The sequence below is a fragment of the Haliaeetus leucocephalus genome, unplaced genomic scaffold, assembly GCF_000737465.1.
Source record: "Haliaeetus leucocephalus isolate CR32 unplaced genomic scaffold, Haliaeetus_leucocephalus-4.0 Scaffold450, whole genome shotgun sequence".
Taxonomy (NCBI): domain Eukaryota; kingdom Metazoa; phylum Chordata; class Aves; order Accipitriformes; family Accipitridae; genus Haliaeetus; species Haliaeetus leucocephalus.
This window is the reverse complement of record NW_010972886.1, coordinates 19,504,591-19,531,245: the sequence shown is the minus strand read 5'-3', so window position 1 is coordinate 19,531,245 and position 26,655 is coordinate 19,504,591. Positions and strand designations below refer to the sequence as shown.

The window sequence follows — 26,655 nt, the reverse complement described above, 5'->3', positions numbered from 1 at the left end:
ACTGGTCATCTCATTTCATGGGGCGATAAAGCTGTTTTTAACTCTGCAGTTAAATGTTCTCATTTCTAAACACTCAAGTCTCCCATCACTGAGAGAACTGATGCGGTTTTCTAGAATCCACTACAGTAGGGGGAAGACAAAGGCTTTTTATCTTAAAATGATTGCTGCTGCTGACCTTGGACTCTTAGATCCTGGTGGAGTAGAATAGATCTATAAATGTGGTTTAGACATTTTTTTTCCCCAAATCTCTCTGCACCCTTTAAGAGCGAACCTATACTCAACCATATCAGCAAAAGCATCTTTAGGAACATTGGCCCATTCTGATTATAAATGAGCCCTGCTCTTGTTTATAGGTCCTAGAAAGAAAGATAAAACATGTAGATACTTACAAAAAGTAGATATAAAGAGGCTTAGCACACCCAAGATCTTCCACAGTTTTATATACATGTAATTTCTAGAGACACAAGGTATCAGTAGCAAGGACTTTATAGATGATGAATTTGACAACTGTAGTACCATTTGAAAAAACATCTTTCTACTTGTAGTAGTAATAATTGGTGACTGACAACTTCTGAACTTATCTGGCTTAAAGGAAATTTAGGAATAAACTTCATTAAGAAGAAAAATCAGAACTCCTTGAAAACTAATTCTGTTTATTAAGCTGTTTCTTGATTAAGGAGGGGCCCTACCCAAAGGGATAAACACTGAATCTGCTACAGATGCAAATATCCTACGTTACCAAAGAAAAGCAAACATATAGCCTTCTTGGTACATATTTACCAAGTAATAATAGCTCAAATTCATTAGGAAGAGAGAGAAATGCAGTGCTAAAAATCTGTGGTGTACTTAGAAACACTGATCAATGTACATGCGATAGAACAATCACATTGCAGAGAGTCCATTTCAGAACAGTTTATTTATAGACAATCTAGTCTAAAATAAAATTCAAGCAAGATAATTATTCTGGAATAAAATAACTTTATTTTAAAATAATACTGAGGTGAGGGACTTGCTCTAGAATGACTCCATCATAGTGAAACAGCAATTCAAAGCAGTGATCTGTACCTATGTGGGGAAATAACCTCTCTGTAGACTAGTTAAGTTCTCTGCTCATAGTATCCTGCTTAGGATAAGGATCTGTCACTTTTTTGCCCCCTTCTAACATTCTGTCCTTCATATGCACCGTTGTTGTTTCTGTTCAAGATATTTTCACCCTGGTTATCATTCAACATTGCAGTCCCATTCCTTGTTCCCTGGAGACATCTCTGGAACAGTCTGGATTCTAAGATGGGTATCTGTGGAGAAGATAGCATTCCTTTCTGAAGACTTCTCCTAAGATTAACTCATGCAAGATCCTCCTCTCAGAGCTGAGGAATCTGTAGATCTTGGTGTTTTCAAATATTTTGCTTGTATGTTTCCCTAGCTTGCGTTTGCTTGATCCAACTGTTTGTAAAAGAAACATTAGAAAAGCAAATATGTTGAAAGGATGGCATGAAGTAATACTGACTGTATCTCCAAATCTTGTCCTGAAGGAGTTACTGCTGACGCTGCACAGCGTGGATCCAGAAATAGTAGTTTGGTTGAAGTGTAGGTATGATTGCATCTTAGCCCTCAAGGGAAGTTTACTACTGGGAATTTGTGTTACCCAGTGAAGTTGCTAAATGTTTCCATCTCTGAAATGTACAGCTGTTACCTGGCTTATTAGTGCATTGAAAGTGAAATGTGAAGGAATGAGATTGCTAGTTTATCTGCAGGTATTTCATACCTTTTTAAGCCCCCTGAAAAATCTCCTACCTCCATTCTTGTGTGCCTTGCTGCCAAGAAGGTACTGGATACCAGAGAATAAAAAACTGTGCACTGCAATGGCATTTTCCTTCCCCCCATTTAGCTATTCTATTAACTAGCTATAATTATGTATTATATAGGTGAATATATAATACCCCAATCCAGATCTGTATGTACAGCTTTTTTTTTTTTAAGTTTTCATTCAATCATAGATATTTTAATTAGAAATTATTTGTCTTTTCATTCAGTAATATTATTGGTGAAGTATTTAAAGGGAACTTAATTATAGGTCTGGAGGGAGAAGGGGTTTTATCAATATATTTAGGTATATATATCTGTATTGAATTTCTTCAAAAAGACACATTTTGTACAGTAGAAAAATATTTTATAAAGCTTCAGCATAACTCTGATGGGTTTAAGAGCTCTTTGATATCCTGACACTTAGGAGAAACAGGAAGAATTTGTTAGATTTCTCATGTCTTTTTAAACTCAAATGTCACATTTCACTGTCACTATGGAAAAGAGAGTGGAATTACTCTAAACCAGTAGGTGAGAAGTGGAAAGAAGTAAAGTGTTCAAAAACAATTTCAAAGTATTGATGTTCCTGTTTGTCTGATAAAGTACATCGGATAGGTTTGCCAAGTAGATACTGACAGAACTCTTGGTATTGGATGAAAATCTTGTGGAATACAGCAACAATGCTTTGTAACCTCAGTTAATGTTTGCTGTATACTAATGCTGCTCTGACATGTCCAGAATGTCCATGAATGACTTCTGAAAAATGTTGGAGTCAACGACATGAGAGTAATTTTTTTTTTTTTCCTTCAGTGAAGAGCCTGATCTTTTAATATTATTTCAAGCATTCAGGTTTATTCTTGTTAATAGTGATGCTTTAAGCAGTAGAAGTCAACAACTGATGTGCAGCATGCAATATCTGCAGTTGATTAATGATGAACTAGCAGGACTGTCTGATTAGCGCTGTGAATAAATGTTCCTTGCACTTAAGGGGATGTAAATATTGAAATGTATAGGATCTCTGATACATGCTTTATTTAACAATGTTTACTCTTGGTTGCAGATCGCTGGATTTTTTGCACTATGTTTTCAAGCTGTTTCCAGTATGTACAATTAAAGTTTTGAAGTTTGTATTGATATGTATGTATGATGGGATGGTAGTGCAGTTGTCAGCCAGCGTATTTAGATATGATGCCAGAGTAAGTCAGTGACTCACAGGAGTATGCTATGGCTAGTTGCCCTGGGCTGAGTTACCCTGAGGAGTTTGACTCCTCTCCTTGGCTGCTTTGGGACGTCATTTGTTTATGTTCCATAGGGACTTTTCTGAGATGCAGATTTAGAAAGCATATGTTTCAAACTCCTTTAAATCATGTATAGATCCAGACTGTACCTAAATTAAAAATAAAATCAGGGAAAATACATTAAAGTAGAAGAGTTAAAGCCTAGAAAACAGCACTACTAAGGAAATCCAGAGTATTTACCTATAGCCTAAACAGTGGCACCAAGGGTTTATGTTTAGGGCAAAGCTAACTTGCAGCAAATAAAGATGTAAATTTACAGTGCAGTAGCTATTTCACACTAATGCTCTGTGTGATCAATCTTTATCTGAGGTAACAAAATACACTTTCTGAGACATTCTTAACACACACTACAGTGAGTTGTAAATTCACACTAAAATTACTGCATGGTAGCATCCTTTAGAGACAGGTCCTGGTGACCACAGATACACCCTTGGCCCTAAATATCAGCATGTTCAGAAATGCTGCTTACCACCGAAGAAAGTTCCCAGAGAAAGTGAACACAGAAAACATTTCATATCTCTTAAGTAGTTTATCTATCCAGCAATGCACCTGTCACTCCTTGAAACAAAATGTCATGATGGAATCACCAGGTGTAGTAAAAAAAATTAATCACGTAGTGTGCTTAAAGATAAGGAACAAGATTCAAATATCTTTCTACTGAAAAAATGCCATAGAATAATAAGCCAGAGTAAACCAATTAAACGTCTTCCAGATCTGTGCTACCTGGGAGTCTTTCAGCATCTATCATGCTGCATGAAGCATCTTTATGAATTGTCAGAGTTCTCCAATGTCCCTGTGTGCAGTGAGATTATCTTAAAGCATATGTTCAATAAAAAGAGACGGGAGAGACTCTGGTGGAAGGGGGTGCTTGAACAGTTTGAATGGATGAAGTTATCTGTGGCATGCAGTTTCATCTCCAGAGGATGCTCTCTTTCATCTGAGAGCATTCAGTGGAGATTCCTGCATTCCTTTGCACCTCTGCAGCCTTTACAGCACAGGTTCTCTGAACAATAACATTGACTGCCAATACAGCATGTCTTTGTAGGCATATGCACCTATAGCGCATGCACGCCAGCAGTGGCAAATTTGGGACAAGCTGGACATCACTGTGTATGTACAAACTTGCATTCATTAAGTCTACTGTGCATGCAGTGCAAAGACAATCTATGCGTACACACTGGGTGCTTGTTCAGGACGTTAGGACATAGTGCTCTAGTTGGTGGTCTCACTTGGCTGCAGACTTGCAAAAGATCCCAGACAGACAGACGTACATTGTCCTGAAATTTCACTGCAGAAGAATAGTAAGGTAGAAAAAAAGGACCTTTTAAGGGAAAATGTTGGCCCTAAAGGTGTGGGCATAGAGATAATGTTCCTACTAGGCAGTTGGACTAGGTGATCATTGTTGGACCCTTCCAACTGAAGTATTCTACTGAGGAAGAAAAGATGGGGAGGAGAGTGTGTGTGGAAAAAAAGGACTGTTAGGGAATATCAGGGTATTAAATAATAAGTCTTTACTGTGGGAGCTAAAAGACCCATTTCTGTGAGCCAACTTAATGTTCAGCTCATCAGTCCTTTGTGCTGCCTAGCTATTAAGCCATCTAGGTAAAGCAATACTTGGAGTACATTGTAAGCATTACATTCAGTTTGTTTTCGTTCTATCTGCTCTAGTCTGAAGCTTTTGTGTAAAGCTTACATTGAGATCACTAAGCCTTTATTGTCTACAAATCTTTCAGGACAAAGACTTCTGTGTCATCCTCGTACCACATCATGTACCAGAGTTCCACCTGATCCAGAGTTTTGTTCGGGTTGTCCCTCTCTATACTTCCAAACTTGGTGAGGAGCTTTATGTGTTCCACCGTGCAGGATTGCTCAAGTGAGTGTGCCTCATGACACAAATGATGTACTCTGAACTACATTTATGGAATATACTTGCACCAGCCAACCTAGCACCAGATGAGTATTCCTTTGCTATCACAGACCAAGCTGGTGTTCTGCACAGTATGGCGCAACATCTTGCAAAAATGGTAGCTTGAGTCCCCAAAACAGTATGGTTGAATAGCACAGGACTGTGCCTGGAGCAATTAGGAGCAGAGCTAAATAACTTAGTCTTTAGCAGCATTACTGCAGCTGTCTTGCTTCCTGTTCTGGAGTGAATCCTAACCCTATTCTGATGTATCTCCACACAGCTCTATACTAGACAATGTGGAAATAGCTTTATATTTTCAGTGAAATAAAGTAGTAGTTAGTGACATGATTTTTAATGAAACAAAAAATGAGATTAAAAATTAAAAATGTAAAAGCAAGCAGTCTTCTGACTGCTAGCATTTATATATAGTTTCCTTTAAGTAAAACCAAAGTGCAGTGAGAGGATTCATTTAAAGTTTGTATATACAGTACTAACTTAATGAAGATGAACATTGGTATGGACAAGTAGCTTCTTCCAAGTTACCTTGTTGTGGACCAAGGCCAATAGAGAAACATGGTGCCCTTCGGACTTGGGTCAGGTTGCGTAACATTGGTACTTGAAGGCCTGGTCTAGATTTAATTCTTGGAAACATTGTGTAACGAGAAATGCAGTAATGCATTTCTGGAACATGCAGAACACAGCAGTAGCCTCATTGTTGAGTATCTATTTTATATAATTTTTCTCTTATTTTTTGTGTTGAATCATTTATTTCATACCTTTCAATTTCCGTGATACTCTGAATGCTTCTGTAGTCTGAAATACTGGTGAACTGGGACACAAAACCTCTCTTGCTATGACTTTTGTTACATGGTGTGAGTTTTCCAATGCTTTGTTTGGATAATAAACCTATACTGGCCCAAATACCAAGCTGAAGTTGTGGCACAGTCAGAGATTTTCCTTTACTTTTGTCTTAATGTAGCTAAATACTGTGTGGTTTTAGAAAAATACTTTCATTTTAATTGCATACTTAACCACCTTTGGTGGTATACAAATAGCTCATGCAGAAACTGGCCAGCTACTCTTGGACCTGTGCAGAAGCTTTTTACCATGAATGAAATTGGGCTTCTGTGTACTATGTAAGAATCCAGCTGGCTGAAGAGAAAGCCATTGGAGTAATTTCTGTTAATCTCAGTCACAGCTGTTCAGTAATCCACCAGTAGGATTGGTAGTCATATGTCCTCTTGTGATTTTGGTCAAAATTAAACTTGTTATCAAAGTTTTTAAAAAAATAAATTAAAAAAAACCCAAACCACAAACAAAAAAACCCCGAACAAGACACCTTGCAATTCTGATTAAATTGTGCATATTCCAAATGATACCAGCCCTTCCATGAAAACAGAATAGGGTCGTTAGTCATATTTTCCAAACCCCCCTGCAGCTGTGCAGGAAAGTAAGGAAAAATAGCTTTTTATTGAGGTTCAGGATCAGAAAAGCTATGGAATAAGCCTGATGAAGCTTTTGGAAAGTTTCTGAAGAACAAAAAATGCAATGCACAACAGCAGATACTGTCTTAGGTAAAACTAAAATATGAAAAACTAAAAGATCAATATATTGTACTTGCATCAAGGGCTTTCGAAAGGCATGTAAGTAAAAAGGAAGTCACAGAAAATGGATTAAAAGAAAAACAGGGGTAAGAAGATGGGTGTATGAAGACATGAAAGGGCAAAATCAGAAGGGGCACAGGCACAAAATGAGATACTGATTAGTAAAGATTGTAAAAGGAATAAGAAAAAGTGTTAAGTACACAAAAAGCAAGAGTGCAGCAAATGGAAGTACAGGTCTGCTACTTAACAGTGAAGGAGGAAAAAAATAACAGATGACAAGGCATAGGCTGAAATGCTTAATGGATACTTTCCCTCAATTTTCACTAAAAAGCATAATAATAATAATAGCATCCTGGTCTCTGAGCAGTCAAAGGAATCGGGCATCTAGAATGAGTTAATTCATTGCTGGAAGAGAAATGAGCACAGACCTTGGATAGTCCTTCCTACTATTTCATACTCACAGTGGATCTAGTGGTTTTGTTTATTGTTTTAGGAAACAGTTTCAAATTTTTGCATGTTCTGTTTTTCATCATATTAAAAATATAGTTCATTATTGACACAACTGCCTTCTCTTGGACATGGGTGGGAAGAAAAACTCACGTGCTGGGCTCAGTGGAGTAGCAGAAAGATAGCATGCTCATGGGTTGTGGAGTGAACCATATTGTTGGTCTTGCTGACCATCATCCTCATCACTTGTTTGATCTTGCAATTAACTGTCTGTGGAAATGAGTTAACAAGTATGGAAACTAAGCTGATGCTCACTTAGAAACTCAGGATTAGTTTGTAATTTAGTAATCAAATGTATGCTTTTGAGCACTCAAATAATCAAGTTGAAAATTATCAATGAGATTGAGCTGTGAAATTTCCCATAACATATCAGATACTTGGTAGGTTTGGTTTTTTTTAAGGTACTAGTGCTAGTCATTAAAACCATGGTCCACAAAGTCAATCTCAATGTGACTGTGACTTAGGCTGAAGAATATCACATGCAAGTTTAAATTGAAAACAAGAAGAACAAGAATGGAAGTTATACTACATGAACGTCAAGTTTTTTACCTGTGGGTGAAGGAACTTAATTCTTGGAAATTAAATTGTAATTCAGTTCCTTGAACAGCAGTCTGTAAGTCTTTATTGTATGAGCCTTGTTTAACCAGGAAGGGTCAATGCTTTTAACAGACAACACAAGAGAGTTCCTCAGCTGCTATAGACTGTCACTATGAAATAATTTTTTTTCATAATTAGTGGGTGGGAGGATGTTTTGTAACAGAGTGTGTAAACTAGGTAAGTGCCAGGATATTCCTGTCTGTAGCTAACATGTTGCTGGCTGTACATATCGCACAGACATTTTTATACCATGTCACTGTTGTGTGATTACTAACTGTCCATCTTATGTTTATCAGAGGTATTTTATTCATGTCAGTTTATCCTCATTAGTATTTAAAGAACCAAGGCCTAACACAAATGTTAGTAATTTGTTCTTGTTGGAGAAACTGATGTTACTGCCTTTCTTTTGTATCATATCCAAGGATGACAGTTGGCTCTGTTTTATTTTTTTCTCTCTCCTTTTTTCTACTTTTCTTATCTTTCTCTATTTCTTTCTTTTTTCCCCATGTGTGTCAGTGTGCAGTTATGTATTCTACTTCAATTTTAAAAGGTTCTTTGCCTCCTTTCTCTGCTGGCTCTTATTCACATGAAGATTAGGTGATATCTGTGGTCATAGTTAGTCATTGCTTTGAGGGATTGGGCTGTAGGTACAGAAAGACCGAGTGTTTAGTAACAGTTAAAGAAGGATTTTTGAGTTCTCTTAAGTAGATGTTGCGTGATCTTTTATGTTATCACGCAATAAATTAATATATACATTTGGAACAATAGTCATATAGGAATCAATTTCAACTTGTGAAAGATGTGTTCGGTGCTTGTGGAAGGCATGTTGTCTTAAGCATGGGAATGGTCTTTAATTTGTCACAGAGTGAATTTTTGCTCTCTTTTTTCCTTTTTTCTTATAGGTCGTTTAGTGTAAGAAGGGCAACAACCAATGACCTACTTGGTGTCAAAATGCTCATTAAAACCCTTAGCTTGAATGAAAGTATATTGAATGACTTAAAAATATTTACTCTGGCTCGCAGGGATCCAGTGAGTATTTGTTGCAAGTATACTTACAAAAGAATGGGTAAATACTGGTATAAACATCCAGAATTTACTACATTACTCTAAACTAGTATACTATATATAATATATAGGTACTCAAGTTAGTATCAACAGTCAGTATACACTGTATTCAGCCTGACTTGATAGTTAATCTAACCTGTGGCCTATACCAACTACCCTCTTCTTTGGATATTTTTCAAATGCAGGGACAGAAGAACGCTGGATGCATTTTTTGGCCACCCAGAGCCTGATTTGCATTGTTGCTTTTTCTTGCACACACATCTGGTTGTGTGATGAATATGTACTTGTGTTTTGTCACATGATGGGGGTCTCTTTCTCCTTCCTATAATGTGGCCAGACATATGCCTGGGAACATCTGCATTATTGTTGTGTGACAGAAAATGCTGCTTAAACAAAAACCCAAGCACTATCATTACCAATCATACAGCTGGAGGGAAATCCATTTTATACAACTATTGATGGAGAATATCTGTTTTAATTAATATTCTTTCTTAAGATCAGAACTTAACCCACAACTAAATTAGTGGCTGAGCTTATAGCACTCCGGTAGCAGCTAGGTCCTAATTGGAACTTTAGTTAGTAAACTTCTGCATGGTCGAGTCCAGCCATGAACATTGTTTAAACATTATGCCTTGAGTTAAGGAAGAGTGGTTAAATTGGGGTAGTGTGTAGAATGTATACTGGGAGGAAAGTATTTTAACTGTGGTTGTGTGGTGAAATACACAGTTACAATTAAAAAGGAAGGTTACTAATGAAATAGGAAACATGCGTATGTTGCTTTTGCCTTGCAGGATGGGATCCCAGTACAGGCTTTCATAGCAGAAGCTTTGGATCAAATAGTTGGTGTTTCTGTCATCAGAGATGAAATGGTAAATTCTATTTCTGTGTTGTATGAAAACTGTAACGCTTAGCCCTCAACACTAAAGGCTGAGTTTTGTGCTTGCCACTATACATGTACCTAACAGAAAGTATATTTAAAAGATACTGCCTCTATAAACTTTCTTTCTCTCTTTCCTGACTGTGTAGACTCTATTATTTCCCTTCTCATATATGATGATTGACACACAGATGAAAAAAAAAAATCATCCTGTGATTTGCAAGAAGCTGCTGATGCGTTCTGGAAGTATGCCTCCTACACCTCTTTTTGGTTCTTTAGTACAAAGCCATTTTGCCTCTAGATATGTTTATAATCGCCTATTTTGCCCCCTGATTTCCAAAGTCAATACGCAGTTTTGCCATGCGTACTGCAAAGAGTAGTTGTTGTCTTTCTAGATTTGCTTTCTTAACTTTTTTCTCCAACAGTAGATTCTGAATGTTTATGAATCACACACTTAACTTCAAAACAAATAAAAAGCACGTACTCTAGTGGAGTACAAAAAAAAGACTATGTTGCACATTATTCTTGAAAGGTAAAAATGCTTTAAGGCTTACTTTGTGGCATGACTGAAAAGGCAGATTTTAGAATGTTCAGCAGCTGCAATGCTCAGTTTTCAAAATAGAGTAGTCACTCCTATTTTCAAAAATAGCTCTTAATTATATTAAGAGCATTGAGATAAGAGGATATAGCAATTTCTCTTGAGTGTATAAATGTGCAAAAATCTCAGCTTATCACTTCAACACGGAAGACTTGTTGGAGGGCATTTCTTACACAGCTTTTTTCTGTAAAATTCCCCTTTTTCAGTTTAAGTTTTGTGAAAGGACAGTTTAGGCTTCTCTGTCCTGAACTCAGCAAAACAGAGTTGTTTGGGTTTTTTTTTTTTCTCCATGAATGTCTATTAACCTGTATCAGACATTGTTGTGAAAGGCTCAAACATGCATTCCCTGTAAATGAAGGTGGGCGAGCTGCAAGAATAGATTCTGATACAATGAAAAGACTTTCAAGAAAAATGTGTTCAGTCAGTGTGCTTTAATTGAGAAGAACTCTTAAAGGCACTTAATTTCAGTGTTCAAATTTAGTTCCTTAATTGACAGAAAGCATCTTGTTGGCACTTGCTAAAATATTGTAAATGTAGCTGTTTCATCACTGCTGATTTCCAAATTCTTATTTTCTAGGATATTGAGTACATTCGATCACATTACAACATTGAAGATTTTATTCATTTTAATCACCACCAGCAAGAAGAGCATGGACATCTTTACCACTTTGTCTTGAATCCTATATTTCATCACTATACAAAACACTTTCTAAAGGAGATTCTTCGCTTGGCCCGCAAATCTTCTCTTTACTATCCTATTTATCCACAGTATGTGGAAGGCAAGGTAAGGAGAAAGTTATTTGTATTTCTTATATTAAATATTGTCACCTTTGCTCGCTTTATTTTTCTCTTTGCTTCTGTGAATGACTGTAAACAGGAATTTTCTTAGCAACCTGCAGCAAATTGTACTTTCTTTTCTTCTTGCATGATATAATCTGCACTCATGGACATAGCTGTTGCATAGTAGGGCTAGTCCGTAGCATGCTCAGTAGTGCATGGGAGTCCAGACCTGCCCAGTGTCTTTAGGAAGCACGTGGAGGAGCAGGAATTTGAAGTGTACTTGGCCTTGGCTCTTTGCCTAGTCTGTGAAGGGAGAGAACCTCTTCCTAGGGGGTGGCTCCTTCTGAGCTGATTCACTCTTTGCAAATCTCTGTTTCTCAATTTAATTTAGAGGATCCTAGGGCAACTGTTCTCTAAATGTAGTTAGATGTCTTAAGTTACACACAGTAGTATGTTTCCCTGGGAGCAGCACAGCAGAGGAATAATTTGTTTGCTACCTCCTCACTTGTTTCTGGAAGAAGTATATCTGCTTCTTACCCAAATAGGTTCGTGTATTGCTCTCGCCTCGTGCATTGTGTCAGCCCCCTCCATAAATGTGCTTTAGTACTGATAGTCACATTTCTGCCCGTGTCTGCCCTTTCCTGCCCGTTCCCAATAGATTGGTTCTAGGATGAAGTAGGAAGCATCCAGTATTCCCACTCCTGCCTATGTTAGGAGTCTGTGTCTGAGTTGTAAGCTGTAGTTTGGGTTTGACTTTGTTTCTTGCCCTTGTGTTGGATGTATAGGTGAAGAAACAAGAAACTCACAACTCATCAACTGAGGACACCAACATAATAGTTTCTATTTAATTGTTTTTAACATGCTAATACACCTGGTATACCTTTATCACTTGCAAAATCAGTTACCAATCAGGTTTTAAATGACAACATATAAAGCACATATTCTGTCTTTATATTTAACAACGATTTGTATTTCCTGTCATAGTTTAATAACCTGATCAAGTTGTACTGTCCCACATACCTCCACTCAGCTGCATAATTAATTTTGAGAGATACCAGTATTTGTTTAGATTCAGGACAAAGTGGAGGGCGGGGAAGAAAAAAGGAATGATGTTGCTGGGCATAATGTAGCATAAGTAAATGCAATGGGATAATATTAGAAACACATCAAGGTGGTTAATAAGAACTCTTCAGAAGTGATTTAGGTACTCTAGACTGTGTTTCATCAGAAGTGAGCGGGACCTAGGCACCTCATTGTCATTGAAAATGTGTCTTGTGTTTCTGCAAGTGCCACAGGAGAACCATAAGAACCTAACGCTGTGTGGGAAAATCCATTTCCGAGAAGAATGTAATTTGTGGAAGCAAAATAAAAGATTCTTTCAAAAATACTCATGTGTGTGTCTTGTCATCAGTCTCATGTCAGAAAAGGGAACACAAGGTAAAATTTTCAAACATGTCAAGTCATTGATGTGTAGCTATCTAAAGCTACTATCTGGCCCAGCCTAATCACCTAGGCTCCTGCCAGCGTTAATGGAGAAAACACGGTGCATCCAGAGGGCAGTTCATCCATCGATCATAACTGCCTATCTTAGGACAGAAAGAATTGCTCTCTGGAGATGCTCATCTCTCTAACTCTGGGGGGTGTCTGCATGGCTAGCTAAAGTAAGCACCTGGCTTTTAGATGGTGACTGAGATGAATTCTGTCCTCAGTGACTTGGGTGTTTTTGAAATCACCACTCTTTTTAACATCGGAACTTTGACAGGTTAGACATAGGTACATTTTCAGAAGGATGTTTTTTCCTGTGTGCATTTGTGGAGTTTTTTAAGTGTTCTCTTGAGGAACCAATGTCCTTGCATAGCATTAGGTTCTCAGGTTCTTAAGAGGCACTTACAAAAATGCAGTTTAATGGCAGTGGAGAGAAGAGAAAAGTTGAATCTTACTAATGATTCCAGTTTGGCCTACTTCCAGGCTACAGAGTTCCTTTAAGTTACTTCAGCTTATCATTGCTTTCTAATAAGTGGTAAATGTGATATTTTACTCAGTTTTCAACATAGTAACATCAAGTTTTTTCAATATTTATGGATGGAACTGTACTTCAGTGCAATTTAGTTTGCATTAATGTTCATTCTCTATTTCCTGTAATTCTCTTAATTATTTTTTTCCCCTTTCATGTTGTAAATTATGACAGAGCCAGTCAAGCTACAATAAATGGAACACAGCTATTTCTAATGATCTATGCTATTCACATTAGCATTAGGGGTTTTGTTCACTTCAAGTTTATGCCAGTTTATTAACATTTATCACTTGGATGAAATTGACATTTTAGTTGGTATAGAATTTCTATATAAATTCATAACCGTTCTTTGCCAAACAAGCAAAGGTTAGCAGTAAGCAGATAACATAGCTTAATGAGGTCAAATCAAGCTGATTCATGATCGCTACGGAGAAAAATATCCTCCTGGGGAAAATACTTGTGCTGAAAAATCCCATAAACCAAACCACTTGTTTATCTGTCATTCCCACAGAGATAGTAATGTAATTACTCTCATAATTATCTTCATTAGTGTCAGGAATTATCTGCAATTCATTCCTCTGCTCTGAGTATGTTTGTTTATTTGCTGATTTTTCTCTCAGATTTAGCCAACAGAGCTAAGAATTTTGTATTTGCAAAGCCATACAACAGACATCTGTGATGCACTGTTCTGACATTCTCTCTGCTGAAATATAGATTGCTGTCTTTCAGTTTCAGAATCCCTGTGCCCATTCCCTGACATCTGCCCTTCATTACATGGTTCCCGTGCGACCAAGACGACAGATTGTCTATCCTCTGGAAGAGCTTGGCATAAACGCTCCATCAGAGCAGGTCTCCAAGGATCAGGTGGGTAACAGAAGCAGCAGCAGGCAAGAGGCATAGCGCCAGCTAATGCAGGGTTTGGCAGATGGGATGGCATTACCATCTTAGTGTTGATAGGTTGCTTCTTAATTACACTAAACATGGTGTCCATACCCTTACAATCCCAACTTTGCTTCTGCACAACCATCACTTCTTCTAAGCTTGAGTTTCAAACACATTACAAAGAGCAATCACTGAACTATAACATTTACATACTAAATGCTTACATTGTAACAGTATTTTTTCATGACCTTATTTTCAAACTCACAACACATTTTAAATGCTCTGACTTACTGTTCAGCCCTTCTTCCTGGCAAATTTGTTTAAGTATTATGCTCTGCAAGTGGAAAAAATACAATGTCATGCTTCTGACTATTTCTGTAGAAACTGCTTAAGTAAATTTTATTTTTCAGTCCCAAAGTCAGGTTTCTTCCATGCACAAGATACCCTGAAAGAACACTTAAAAATATCAGGAATGATTTAACAGCAAAGGAAAAGATTGTTTTCATTACCAAACAGTTCTTATTTGCATAGCACTCATGCAATCTGAAGGTTCTAAACTAGAAGTCTCAAAATTTCATTTGTGAAATAACTTACACCTTATTCTGTCTTATATTTTTAAGTAACTAAAATTTGATGTGAAGATGGTTCCTCACAAGAGTAACTACCAAACCTGAAATATTAGGAAAAACACCATTAGCAATGGATACTCTCAGTAGGTAGCTGTGACTTCCTAAAGAAACATAATTAGGGAGCTTTATGTCTGTCTACTAACTTCCAGTTGGCTGAGATGGGCTCCCATATAATATTTTAGTGCTGTCCTTTTCACAGTTAGTAATTTTTGGCATCCAAAACTCTTAATTAGGCAGCAGTTGGCAAAGCAAAATCCAGAACATAGCTGAGGCTATTGGTCTGAGTTTGGCTTTGTTGAACAGTCTTCCCTCAACACGCACATCCCTGCCTTCCTCTTCTCTGCAGAATAAAGTATCTGATGCTTTTCTTTAAACTACTTCCTATTTTATCTTTAAAATGAACTGTTGCTTTCTCACTAGAAGAACTTATCTTAGCATTTTTGTTGGAGCCGGAAAGTCACAGACTTCCGATGTTTGTAAGATTTGCAAATCTGTTGTCTGCTCCATTCCCAGGTTCCTCCTGAGGATTTCTAAGAGTTGCAGGTAGTGAGATAATTGTTTAAAATCTCAAAAGTTTAATGAATTTCTATTGAATAAAAGGTGCGAGATGTTTGCTAACAAAGTTTTGCTGAAAAAAAAATTAAGGCTAGCCACTGTATAAGTTATCCATGCATATGCACTGGCATTAATTATAGATTTTTTGACAGACTTTGTTCTGTCAAAACTGACATCTGTGGTTGGTCCCTAGGTGGTAACTTGAGGATAAAGCTAGTCCACTACTGCTGCCTGTAGTTTTCTGAAATACCAAGAATTTGAAACTATATAAAGCTAAACCGAGTCTTCTGTTGAGTGAATGAAATTACCTTTAACCACCATACGTTGTGAAAACTGTATAACTTAAGAGATAACCTACCATAGGGGACTGAGCGTACTCGTAAAAGTAAGGAGCTGGTGCTGCTTTTAGATTTTGGATGTTTTGTTAGCCCTGGTAGTAGCCAGGCATAAGGCATTTGTCCTCTCTCTACTCTAATGTTTCAGAAAGGAAGATTGATTCCCATCAATAACCTTGCACTTCCCTGCAAAATCCTGCAGCTAAGTTGCAAGTAAAATGAGATGTATTTTATGAAATGAATATAATCAAATTTCAGTAGGCACAAAATTATTATACTTCTACTTTTTTGTAGCGATCAAAAGGCCTGCTCAGACACTCTGTAAACAGAAGGACACAATCTGTGTTGCAAAGAGCAAAATATCCCACCAAGGAGTTAAATGTGATAACTCTGCAAAGTGGAAGGGCTGAGAATTGTCACCTTAAAAAATACTGTGATACAAGGTGACATGCGTTTTGGTTGTGGAAGATGCTAGCAGGCCAGGAAGTGAGGTAAAAGGGAAATGGAAAAACAATGTCCTAAGGAAAGCATGGAGAAGAGAGGGAGAAAAGTGAAAGGCAAACAAAGAGGCTGGAGTAGGAATTAGTGGGAAGTTGTCTGAGGCAAGCACCTGGATAGCAGTAAAGAGAAAATGTCTGCTATCATCTTTGTTATGGTGGTTTTAAACAAGATAGGGGCAGGATCTTGCAGAATCTTAAAAGCTTTGTGCAAGCAAGGATTTCAAGTAGTTGAGACTGCTCCTCTTTTCTTTATCACACGTCTCTATTCTAGCTCACCAAGCTTGTTTTAGCTGAGGAGGCTTTGCCTTCTCATATTAGAAAGCACTTATTTCTGACATTAACCCCTGCCCACTTTGTCCCTGAAAGCTGGGTTATCATTGTAATTCTTGTTTTAAAGAGCTCTGCAATGATGGCAGGAGTTTATCACATAAACTACAATACCAAGATTGTAAATGCAAGTCAATTTCAGAAGTGTAAAATTTTCATTTGACTGCCTGTCCTAATTAATTGCTTGAGTATCTATCGCTTATGATGGAGATAATTGTAATGAAATTCTTGCTTTGATACCCACAAGATGCCCCTTGATATCTAGCCATCAACATCTGCTTCTCATCTAGTGCTTTTTCAGCTGCCTTCCTCTTGTTCCAGCCTTTTTTTGTGCTATCTCTCTCCTTTTCTTGCTGCAAAATTTATTTTTCACCAGTAACAGCTTGGGGCTTAGCAGCTCAGCCATTCAGTGTCTAAGTACAGCTCTTGATTTGTACATTTATATCTCTGTAGGCCATTAGTGGCACACTGGGAGCCCTGGGGCTCGATCAGTTTGTGTACCAATTTAATACATTCCAGCCTGCTTGTGAGCATGAAGAGATTCACCCATAAAGATTGACCCAGTACAGATAACTCAACCAGGACCCACAAGGACTCTTTCCCATTTCTTCCTCCAAAGCCAGAAGTGAAAGCAGCAATCTAAATCAGAAAAGCTTTGCCCTCAGCTAATGCCCATGCATTGCCAGTCCAGATGGATCTCGGCTGTGCTGGAGAGGTGGTTTTCCTGCAGGTCTGGATCGGTTGTTAGATGAGCACCAGATATTAAGTTTGTGGTAACTTCTTCTCATTGCCCCTCTGTCAAATCTCTCTATTCTACTGCAGTGTCTGGAAAAATCAAAAAGTGGATAATGCCATGTGCCACCCTACTGTGGATTCCTGCCTGCTTCTAGCAGGCAGCATGAGCTGTATGTTGTGGTGTCTAAGAATGCATAGGTCCTTCTTCCTATAGTCTTTCTGGGAGAGCTAGGTGTAAGGTAGAGAGATTTACTCTTAAAATCCAGAAATGTATCATATAAAATCATGATTTACCATTACCTGAATGACTAACTGCAGTTTTCCAGCCACTCTGTTCTCTCTGTGTCCTTGTGGTATTTCCCTTGGTTCAATATCGTTTCTAGTTTGAGCCAGGCTTTTGATTTGTGTTGCCTCTTTGCTTATCATTAAAATGAGTATGACTCCCTGTTGAGGAACTCTACCTGTTCCTCCTCTCTGTTGTCTGGCCTTTTTATTAAAGCTTTGCATAGGTTTTAAGGCAGCCACAATTTTTTTCACTCTTTCTCTTAAACCACAACTTTGCTGCTTCATCTCTGCATCGGAAGACCTGTCACTTCCCTAGCAGTGGCTCTCCATTCCTCAAGGGCTGCAAATTCTTATGAACATAGTAGTATCTTCCTATAACAGTCACTAATGACAGAGTATGTTTTTACCATACCCCTTGAGATAGCAAATACATTTTGCTGCTGCTTTTGTGTGTCTGTTCCTACAAAACTCTATCTCCCGTTGCTCTACTGAAGAGATGTGGGTAAATCAGGTAAGGATTGATGGAGAAGGCACAGAGGGGGAGGCATTAGACTCCGCTGTCTCCCATTGCAGCCCTCTGGAATGGCACAGATGCTAACGATATTATTTGCATCTAGTCCTGGAAGTGCCCAGACTTCAGGATGCCTGTTCAGCCTGTGCCTCTGCAGCAAGCGTATCAGAGGTTCTACATATTAGCTCAAAATTGCATCAGGCCATACATCTGCCATGCTCTAGGGTTTCAGGACACAGACCTGAAAAAGCTTCTGTCTGCTCATTAGATCAAACACTCTCTACAGCTGTTCCAAATCAAAAGGAAATCTCTTGATTTTTTTGTATTCTGAATCAGTAACCAGTTTCGAAGCGCCAATTGGCAGAAGATCCAAAGATTCAAAATCTTAATTCCCACAGTGTTAGAACAGATTAGATTATTATTGTGTTTTGCACATCTGTCAGTCATTTCAGTCATGTTGTGTTAAAAAACAGTTGGTTACAACAGAATACTAAATATCTTATAAAGCGCTGCTGGCCTTTACGGTGCATGTAATTATTGGTGGGGTAGAAAACTACAGATAATTAAATAATTTTTAATGACTTCTTCATAAATAAACAATTTATAAACTTGTTTGCTTTCTCACCATCTGGGAGCATTCTGTTATCCATCTGCTTCATGTAATTATCAATAAAAGGGAAGAATAGGTGATATAATTAACAAAAAATAACTGATCCACAATGAAGAACAAAAATGTCACACATCTGTTGAATTATTTTCTTGTTTCTGCCCTTTCATTATTATTCATGCTATTTTTGGGGGGGGGGTGTTTTTTTATTATTATTTATTTCGTGGCTGCATTCAAGCTGTCAGGTTTTATTGCACAGTTCAGAATTGTTTTTCCTGCTATAGCTCACAAAAAGAAGACAGAAAGAAGCCCATACAGTGTTGTATAAATTTATTTTGAAGAAAACCAAACAAAACCAACACTTTGTCAGTTAATTTGGTACTTCCGAAGTGATGCTACAGGTGCATTACAGGAAATGTTTAAATCAGGACAAGAAGTAGGGAGTGAAAGAGGGTCAGACAAAGAGCTGGAGTCAGATGCTCAGCCCAGCTTTGTGTTGTCTGAGCTAGTTGTCTTAAAACTTGTTCAAGAGTTGTGTGTTGCCAGGATGGCTGGGTAGATGTCCAGGAAATCACTCGGGGGGGGGGGGGGGGGGGAGAATGCCTGTACAGCAGTGAGTTCTGTACTCCTTCAGTGGCCATGATTTCATTTCTGTGTGATTAAACAGTGTGCTTTCTCAGCAGTCCTTTATTTAAAAAAACCCTCCAAACAAAAATAACTTTCATGTTACATCCTTTAATATGCTATTGGAGATTATAAATTTTCCTCGAGAAAGTTAGTTGAAAGTTGGTTTACCCGACTGAAAAGCACACAGGGGACCTTATCAGGATAAATACTCTTTTGAATCTGAAGAAAATACCTCATGTACATGGAATTCAGTAATGCAGTGCATGAAAACGTGCCACCTTTTGTTCTTAGTGGTATCAGCTGTGGAAGGTGGTACCCTTCTGCTCTTTCATACTTGCATTGCTTTGCAGGTTATGTGAATTGAACTATTGTCGCTAGAATGGTAAAGTCTGTTTACCCCAGATGTAACAAGTTGGTCTTATTAATAGCACTAGCCTTTTTTCTTCAAAAGAGGATTTTTCCTTTACCATTTAGAGGAAAACTTTCAATGTCCTCTTTTCCCCTCAAAGTAGTCATGGAGCTTTCACTATTGCATTATCAGTGGTGTGTACTGTTTTGCAAATGTGTAGCCTGTGGACTCCATGACTCTCTGGACCATCTAGAAGGGGTTTGCAAAAAGGAGAAGCTAACAAAGGCAGGCCTATTGTGCATATTCTTACATTGTGTGTTGTTCTACATTACCACATGAAACCATTTGGGGCCAGAACATGAGAAAAGGCTGAAAACTTGCCCTCTTCTTTGTAGTCTGGGAAAAATGGAAGCTTAACCACAGAAGAAATGGTAAATGTTAACGTAATATTCAAGAAGAAATTGGAATACAACGCACTGCTGACTTAATAGTTTTTCAGTGCCAGTATGCACGTATTTTTGTGTGTTTACTTGATTCCACGCTGATGTTTATGGCAAGTGCTGTGAATAAATGGCCTGAAAACAGTTTAAAATAGTTTAAAAAAAAAAAAGAAGTAAAATGAGAGAAGATACTTAAGATTTATAAAATGTTTTTAAACAATACATGATTGTTTTTAGAGTAATCTTAGAACTTGTTCCATCGAAGTGTATGTTCATACATATTCTCTGTATTGCAGAAGATCCTCAAATGGGTTCGAAGTGTAAGTACTGTCCTGGACTATTCACTATTAAATGAGCTTTTTTAATGTCCATTGTAAAGTTACAGGACTTTAAAACAAAATAAAATATGTCCAGTATGTTTGCCATCGTTGCTAAAAAAAATTTAGCTAGCAGGTAAAACTGAAAAAATTGTTAAAACGTTTTCAAGCTTGACAGAAACTTTCACTTCTGGGGCAGCTTATTTAATAAGTAAATCAGATTATATATATATATATGTGTTTGTATAGGAAACTCTTCTCTAGATGATAGTGTTTCCTCCAGCAAACTCTTGAGGCATTTCACTCTCTGTAGCTTCTACTTTCTTATGTTTAGGCCAGCTAATTAGAAGTTGCCCTAACTCTTCACTTGTATGTTAGTGTCTCTGTGTAGTTGGGACATATCTGACTACACCTTCCTCAGTACTTCTTACTGAAAAAAATTGAACAGGATCTTGAATGTTTTGGATCAACAGCCCAGACTGAGCATAATCCATTACCCTGACCTATCAAGGAAGAGGAGTAGAAAGGATTCAGAATTCATGTACTGACAGTTAAAACTCTGCTGTCAAGGTGGAGGAAGGCACAGGAAAAGGTAGGGACATTTGCAACGCATGACTGCAAGTCCCAGCTACTCTAGAGAGTGCAGCTAGAAAATTTTAGCTCGGTTGCATTTAAAAGATAATAAGGAGTTCAAATAAGCAGATTTTAAAACATGGGGGGAGAGGCTGTATACAGCAGAACAACCTGTTCTGAACAAGCAAAGCTTTTTGCTTCTAACTGAACAGTTGAGAGAAATTGAGGGAGCAAGGTTTTTCAACCTTACGCATCCAAAGAGGTGGACAGGTACAGATACAAGTACTATAAAGCAACAACGCTTTTGCTTTGGAATGCATGCCCACCTGAAGTGCAAATGTGTGTCAGAGCACATCTCATTGCAGCTTACAGAGTTGCAGTTACTGGGAAGTATCCGTTCCTTGTCATGGTCTGTATGCGTTACCACAGAAATAGCCATGCTTCTTTAGATGCCTTCTCTCCAACTGTACTCTGTAATAAAAGTTGAAAGTGCACTGAATTACTAAGAGTGGTTAAGAAAAGCTGTTGGTGCTATTTTACTTTATAGCTGTCTGCTTTATAGCAAAGTGTATTCTGACTTAGTATAGTAGTAATAGGAGGTTTCATTTTAGCTCAGTTTCAGTTTGTATGAAATCAATTGAGGCGCTGGAATGTAATGGAAGTGGCTAAAATGTGAAAGGTTTTTGATGGGGTTTTGGGTGGTTGTTTTTTTTTTTTTTAATCATTAAGCCTCTACTAAGGTAACAGAGAATAAATATAGCAAAAAGAGCCTAAGTAGGATGGGCGAGAGAATTCTCTGCTTTTTAAATATCAAGATTCATGTATCAAAGTTAAAACAGAAGCATTCCTATGTGTTATAATTTGTATACGAACACACTGGTATTACAAACAAAGGCTTGGTGTGTGTATAGTTTTCACTTAACCAGGAAAGTAGTATTAATTTTTAAAGAAGTAACTGTTGCTTAAGATGCTATTGTACTTGAGTAATGAATTTTTAATGCTTTTGTGGTACGTGCATGGATTAAAATCCATTATTTATTGTACCTCCACTTGGTTGGTAAAGGTGATGATTTTATAGCACCGGTAGTCATGCAAACACAGTCATTCTGAACTGATGGCTGATAATAAATTTCCGTACTGTAAATGTCAGTGGGTTTTGTGTGTTGCTGCCATTACATCTTGTTTGGAAGGCTGAATATTACACAATTATGGGAGGCACCAGATGGCATCATTAACAGGAATGCTCTGAATGTTTACCACTTATGTGCATGTGTGAAATTAAAAGTAAGATGACCTATCTTTATTTTGAAAGCGTGGTGTCAGTACTATACAGGTGTTAATGACATTTGCAGCAAACTAAAATAGTCATTTCTGCTTAAAAACAGGTCAGGCTTGTTTTAAAGCTTTTTCAAAGCATTTTGTAGGTTGACTTTGCAAATAGCATAATTGCAGCTTGTAAGGAGGGCATAGATATTTTTTCCACAGAAAGGTAATGCTCACTATTACAAAATGGAGAACCACAGCTGCTGTCACTAAAATATGACTTTATAGTAAGCTGCAAATCAATCTCTCCTTGTATCCTCGTACTGTTATTTAGTTACTTTGTGTTCATTATTTTCAGTATGAAATGTGATGATTTTTTTTACCTTCTTTTTTTTTCTTTTAATTTTATACACCTCTTACATTTTTCAATGAATTCAGTACATTTAGAAAGTGCTACCTCTGTTTCCATGAGTCTGTACGCAGAGTAGGTACAGTGGACAGAGATGCTTCTGTCTTCTCCCTTTCCAGAGCATACAATCCTGTTTTGATATGCATATTGGGTAGTTGTGATGCGTTGCGGTGGTGTCTTCTCTCAAGAGAAGTCCTCAGAGGGAAACTTTCCTGAGCCAGCCAGCAGTGAGAGATTTTTCCAGTTAAGTCTCTTCAGGGGTGTTCAGGTTTTTTTGTAGTGCCTTTTGGAGCTGGACCAGAGAGGTGAAGCAGGACTTGCTTAAAATCAAAGCTTAAGGAAGTCCTTTCGTTCATTGTGGAAGAAAATAATTTAATGTCTGGAAATGCTAGCGGTATTTTCAGTTACATATAATTTTACTGTTTATAGGTAGTCTTGATTTTATTTTATTTTGTTTATTCTACGTGAAGGCAGTATAATCAATGTGTACTCTGATGGCACAAAATAAACCCAAGAAGTTAAGGAGACATTGTTTAAGTTAATGATGGTCTTTGGCTGGCTGCTCAGACCCTGGCCCTAGTGCAGGAAAATATTTTCCATATCCATTTACATTCAGAGCCAATTAGAATAAATAAGTGTTTTCCCATTAATTTAAATGGCTATGGTTCAGACTTATTAGATCCCAACTTCTCTTGTGAAATTGTCAGAAAAGAATGAGCTTTGATTTTAAAATGATGTCATTTGAAGTCTACTTACTAACCTAGTTGGAATGACTTAATAACATGTTAATAATCATGCCACTAAGAGCAGGATTTAAAGAATTCTCTGTCAGCCCTGATACTTGGGAAGTATTTGCATGCTCTTTTGATCCTCCAGGCTCCAGCCTTCTCTGTGCAGGAGTGCAGAGCACAATGACTCTGATTTTAGCATAGAGTGGTGACAGGGACCAAGCTGCAGGCACCCACTTGCTGGACCTGGACTTGGGACGTTCTCTGTCCACCTTCTGGAAGTGCATGGTAAAGGATACGCTCAGACATTAAGGATTGTGTGACTAACAATGAAAGTTAGGCTGGCTATTCAAATACCGTTGTTCAGATGTCTTAGAAATCTGTTCAAATAGCCTGTTTGAAGATGGAAGTTAACAAAATTAATTGTATAAATTATATGGTTAGTACAAAACATTAATTTTGGTAGTTTTCAACTTCTAAATTACTTGGCACATTTTTTCATGTTATTTAATTAGCTTTTTATGGCAGTCTTAGCAGGCTGTTAAAAGAATTCTTCATCCTTTAACATGTCTGCTTTAAAGGTATGGGTTACAATCCTTTTCCAGGATTCACTGGAATCAAGAAGCTGTTTCCAAGAGCATGATGAGGCAGGAGCTCCTGGGTGCCTAGTTTCCAGGGCAGTTGCCACCTGTTGAATTGTTGGTATAGTCACCAACAAATCTAAAGGACGTTTGGCTTTCCTGCAGTTTTGCTTGGAGAAGCTGATACACTAAATTGTAGAAGTGCAGAAACTATGGCTATTCTTCCTTGTCAAGAAGGCAAGAAGACTGTTAACGTGTCATGGGCAAATGGCATACTCTGGGAGAAGGTATGTCATTGAGAGGAGCTGGCACCATTTATGCTGCTGGTATGAGGAGAAGCACAGAGGTGCTGCAGGGAAAATGCAAGTGGAAGTTTGCTTCCTTGAACCGCCCAGCCCCTGTGCTGCAGAGCTTTATTGCTGGGTAATCACCAATGTCATGGAGCGCGGCACAAAACCATACGCAAGAGTGCTGCTGGTCCTCACTGCAACTGCCAGAACCAGTGAGAGTGCCAGAGACGTACCCCAGTGGAATGGTTTCTGTGACAGCTTTCCCAAAGCACCTTTGCTTCTCTAGACCAGACTCATCTCCACGTAGACAGGTAGAAAGCAGCACAGGCAGCGAGGGCTCAGCGCCATCCCTGTCCTCCTCGGCTGGGCTGGGTCTGCAACCACCCACTGGCAGCAGCCTAGCATCACATGCCTGCCCACATCGTGCTCCCTGGGAGCAGTTTGGTGCAGGATGGTGCCACCTGAGCAGTCATTCTCAGTGGCACCTTGGTGGTGGTGGTGGGGAGCCACACGGTGCTGCCAGGGCATGGTGTCCACCAGAGGAATGCGGCAGGCAGGGCTCCGTGGACGTGCACGTGGTCACCAGCTTGGAGGGATTCAGTCCAGCGTTCTGATGTGGAATGCATCAATCATTGCTTCTGCTGGGGATGAGATGCTGTCAATTAAAAGTAGTGTCTCCTGGGCTGCTGTCAGCACAGGGAACCTTTATAGATGCTGGATTTGTGTGCAAGGTGGAGACATCAGTCATTCTTGTAGTCAGATGACTGGGTGATTATTGGTAACATTTGCTATGAGTCTTCGGGACGAGCTAACATCACTGGTGAGCAGTGTGCATATTGGTTTAACTGCCTCTACAGATTGGCTCAGTGTGCATTCCAGTTGCTATTTCCAGAGACTAATGCAAGCTGCTAGCTTTTTTCCTTGGTTGGTTGTTTCTGTGCAAACTGTGCAGTCAAAGTGTTCTCCCAGGACTCCTTTGCCCAGTGACTGGCCGTTGTACAGACTTTTGAGCTTATGGAGGTCAGTCCTTTGCAAGGACTTCTGAAGGGCAGGATAGACAGACAACCTTTTGGCATTGCATCAATTGACACTGTATGATTATTGCAAGCTCCAGTTTTGCTGTTGTGCCTTTGGGCACAGCCAGACTGTCTCTGAGAGTAAATCAGTCTAGCTTCTTGATGTTAAGTGTAATAGACCTATGATGGTTTATGTAAATTTGGCATACAGAATTGAAATCCATCCAGCCCAACCTCTCCTGTATTTCCTTCCACATTTACGTTGGGAGTCCAGCTAGATAATATCTGGAAGGTATTTCAGGCTGACATTCCTAGATGTTGCTACATTTTTTTATAACTTTTTGAGTCTTGGCCAAAAAACAATAAATTCTGTTTACCACCTGCTTTCTCCCCTTCAAGAATACCTTGTGGGATAGAAATAAACAACAGACAAAGATGAACTGTGAAGCAATGACTGCTGTCAGAGGATAAGTGACTTTCTTAACAGATGAGAATTGGTCTCCATAAAGCAGATTTCTTTATCTTAAAATCTGGGGAAACCAACCCTGAGAGCCAGCCATGTGCTCTCTTGCCAGCTTGAGTGGCTTCGATGAAGTTCCTGTGCCTTCCTGTACATCGCGTTCTTCCCCTGAAAGATGGAGGAGAACTGAACTCTTTGAAAATGGCACCATTTAGAGTTTAGCTATTTGTCCTTTTAAGCTGAGCAGCAAGCAATCGTAAGATCTTTATGCAAGTGTGAACTGTCCAGCCCTCTTTGGGCTGGGAATCCAGATGTTAATGCTAAAAGGAAAAAAGCGCAGTTTCTTACCATGGTAACAGTGGTTCTGCAAGGAAATTAAATATATGTGTCTGTGCTCTGCTCGCCTTTGCTGCTTTTTGGAGTTTGAAGGAAATCCCTGGTTTCATAGGGAGTCACAGAGATTTGCATAGGATTGGTCATGAATATATAGACTGTTTTGCCAGAAGCTGAAGATCAGCATTTATACATTTAAGATTGGTATAATAATACCAACTTCATTCATAAAGGCCTTTGTGGTTTATGGATGAAAAATATTATATAAAGGCTAGTTATTATCTGTGCAAACTGGTTTTATAGAGCCACAGTTACTAAAGAAGTGTTCTTTGACAAAGACAACAAAATGATTAAGTTTGCAGTCTTCATCACAGTTGTATTTCTTTTTCCTTTTGCTTCTGTTTCTGGTGTTTGTGTAAATCTGTGAATACTTGGAAACAGCTTTTGAAAACATGTTTACAGACATTCCTAATGAGACTTTTTGGAATGTAGCTAGTATTTAGAAAAAATAATAATGTAGGCTGAAAAAGCATGCATTTTCCAGTATTTTTTGTTCAGATCTCCTTGGTAAACATTGATTTTTCTTTTTTTTTCTTGTGATTCAAATGGAGCTTGAAATTAAAATACTTCTGTTTGTTCACCTTCTTGTTTGCCTGCCACCATCGCTGACCTCAGCACTAGTCTAGGAACAGATTTGTTAATCATTTTTACTCCTTCTGATGGCTTTTACAGTAACAGAGTTCAAATTATGTAGATCCTGTACAGCAGTAACTGTCACTCAGGTTTCTCAGTAACAAATGCTAAATTAAAACAAAGCATTGCAGACAGGCATAGAATCCCCCAAGACAGGGCTG

General features: G+C 38.3%; 1 protein-coding gene across 1 annotated transcript in view; it reads left to right on the top strand.

The window, feature by feature from the left end:
* The window catches only part of CFAP61 (cilia and flagella associated protein 61), a 106,720-nt gene that overhangs the window by 20,760 nt on the left and 59,305 nt on the right, over positions 1-26,655 (top strand). The window contains exons 10-16 of the mRNA XM_010575075.1: positions 1,424-1,591; positions 2,864-2,903; positions 4,835-4,974; positions 8,618-8,744; positions 9,572-9,649; positions 10,833-11,039; positions 13,764-13,913. Coding sequence (XP_010573377.1) covers positions 1,424-1,591; positions 2,864-2,903; positions 4,835-4,974; positions 8,618-8,744; positions 9,572-9,649; positions 10,833-11,039; positions 13,764-13,913 — 910 coding nt within the window. The remainder of the gene's footprint in view (positions 1-1,423; positions 1,592-2,863; positions 2,904-4,834; positions 4,975-8,617; positions 8,745-9,571; positions 9,650-10,832; positions 11,040-13,763; positions 13,914-26,655) is intronic.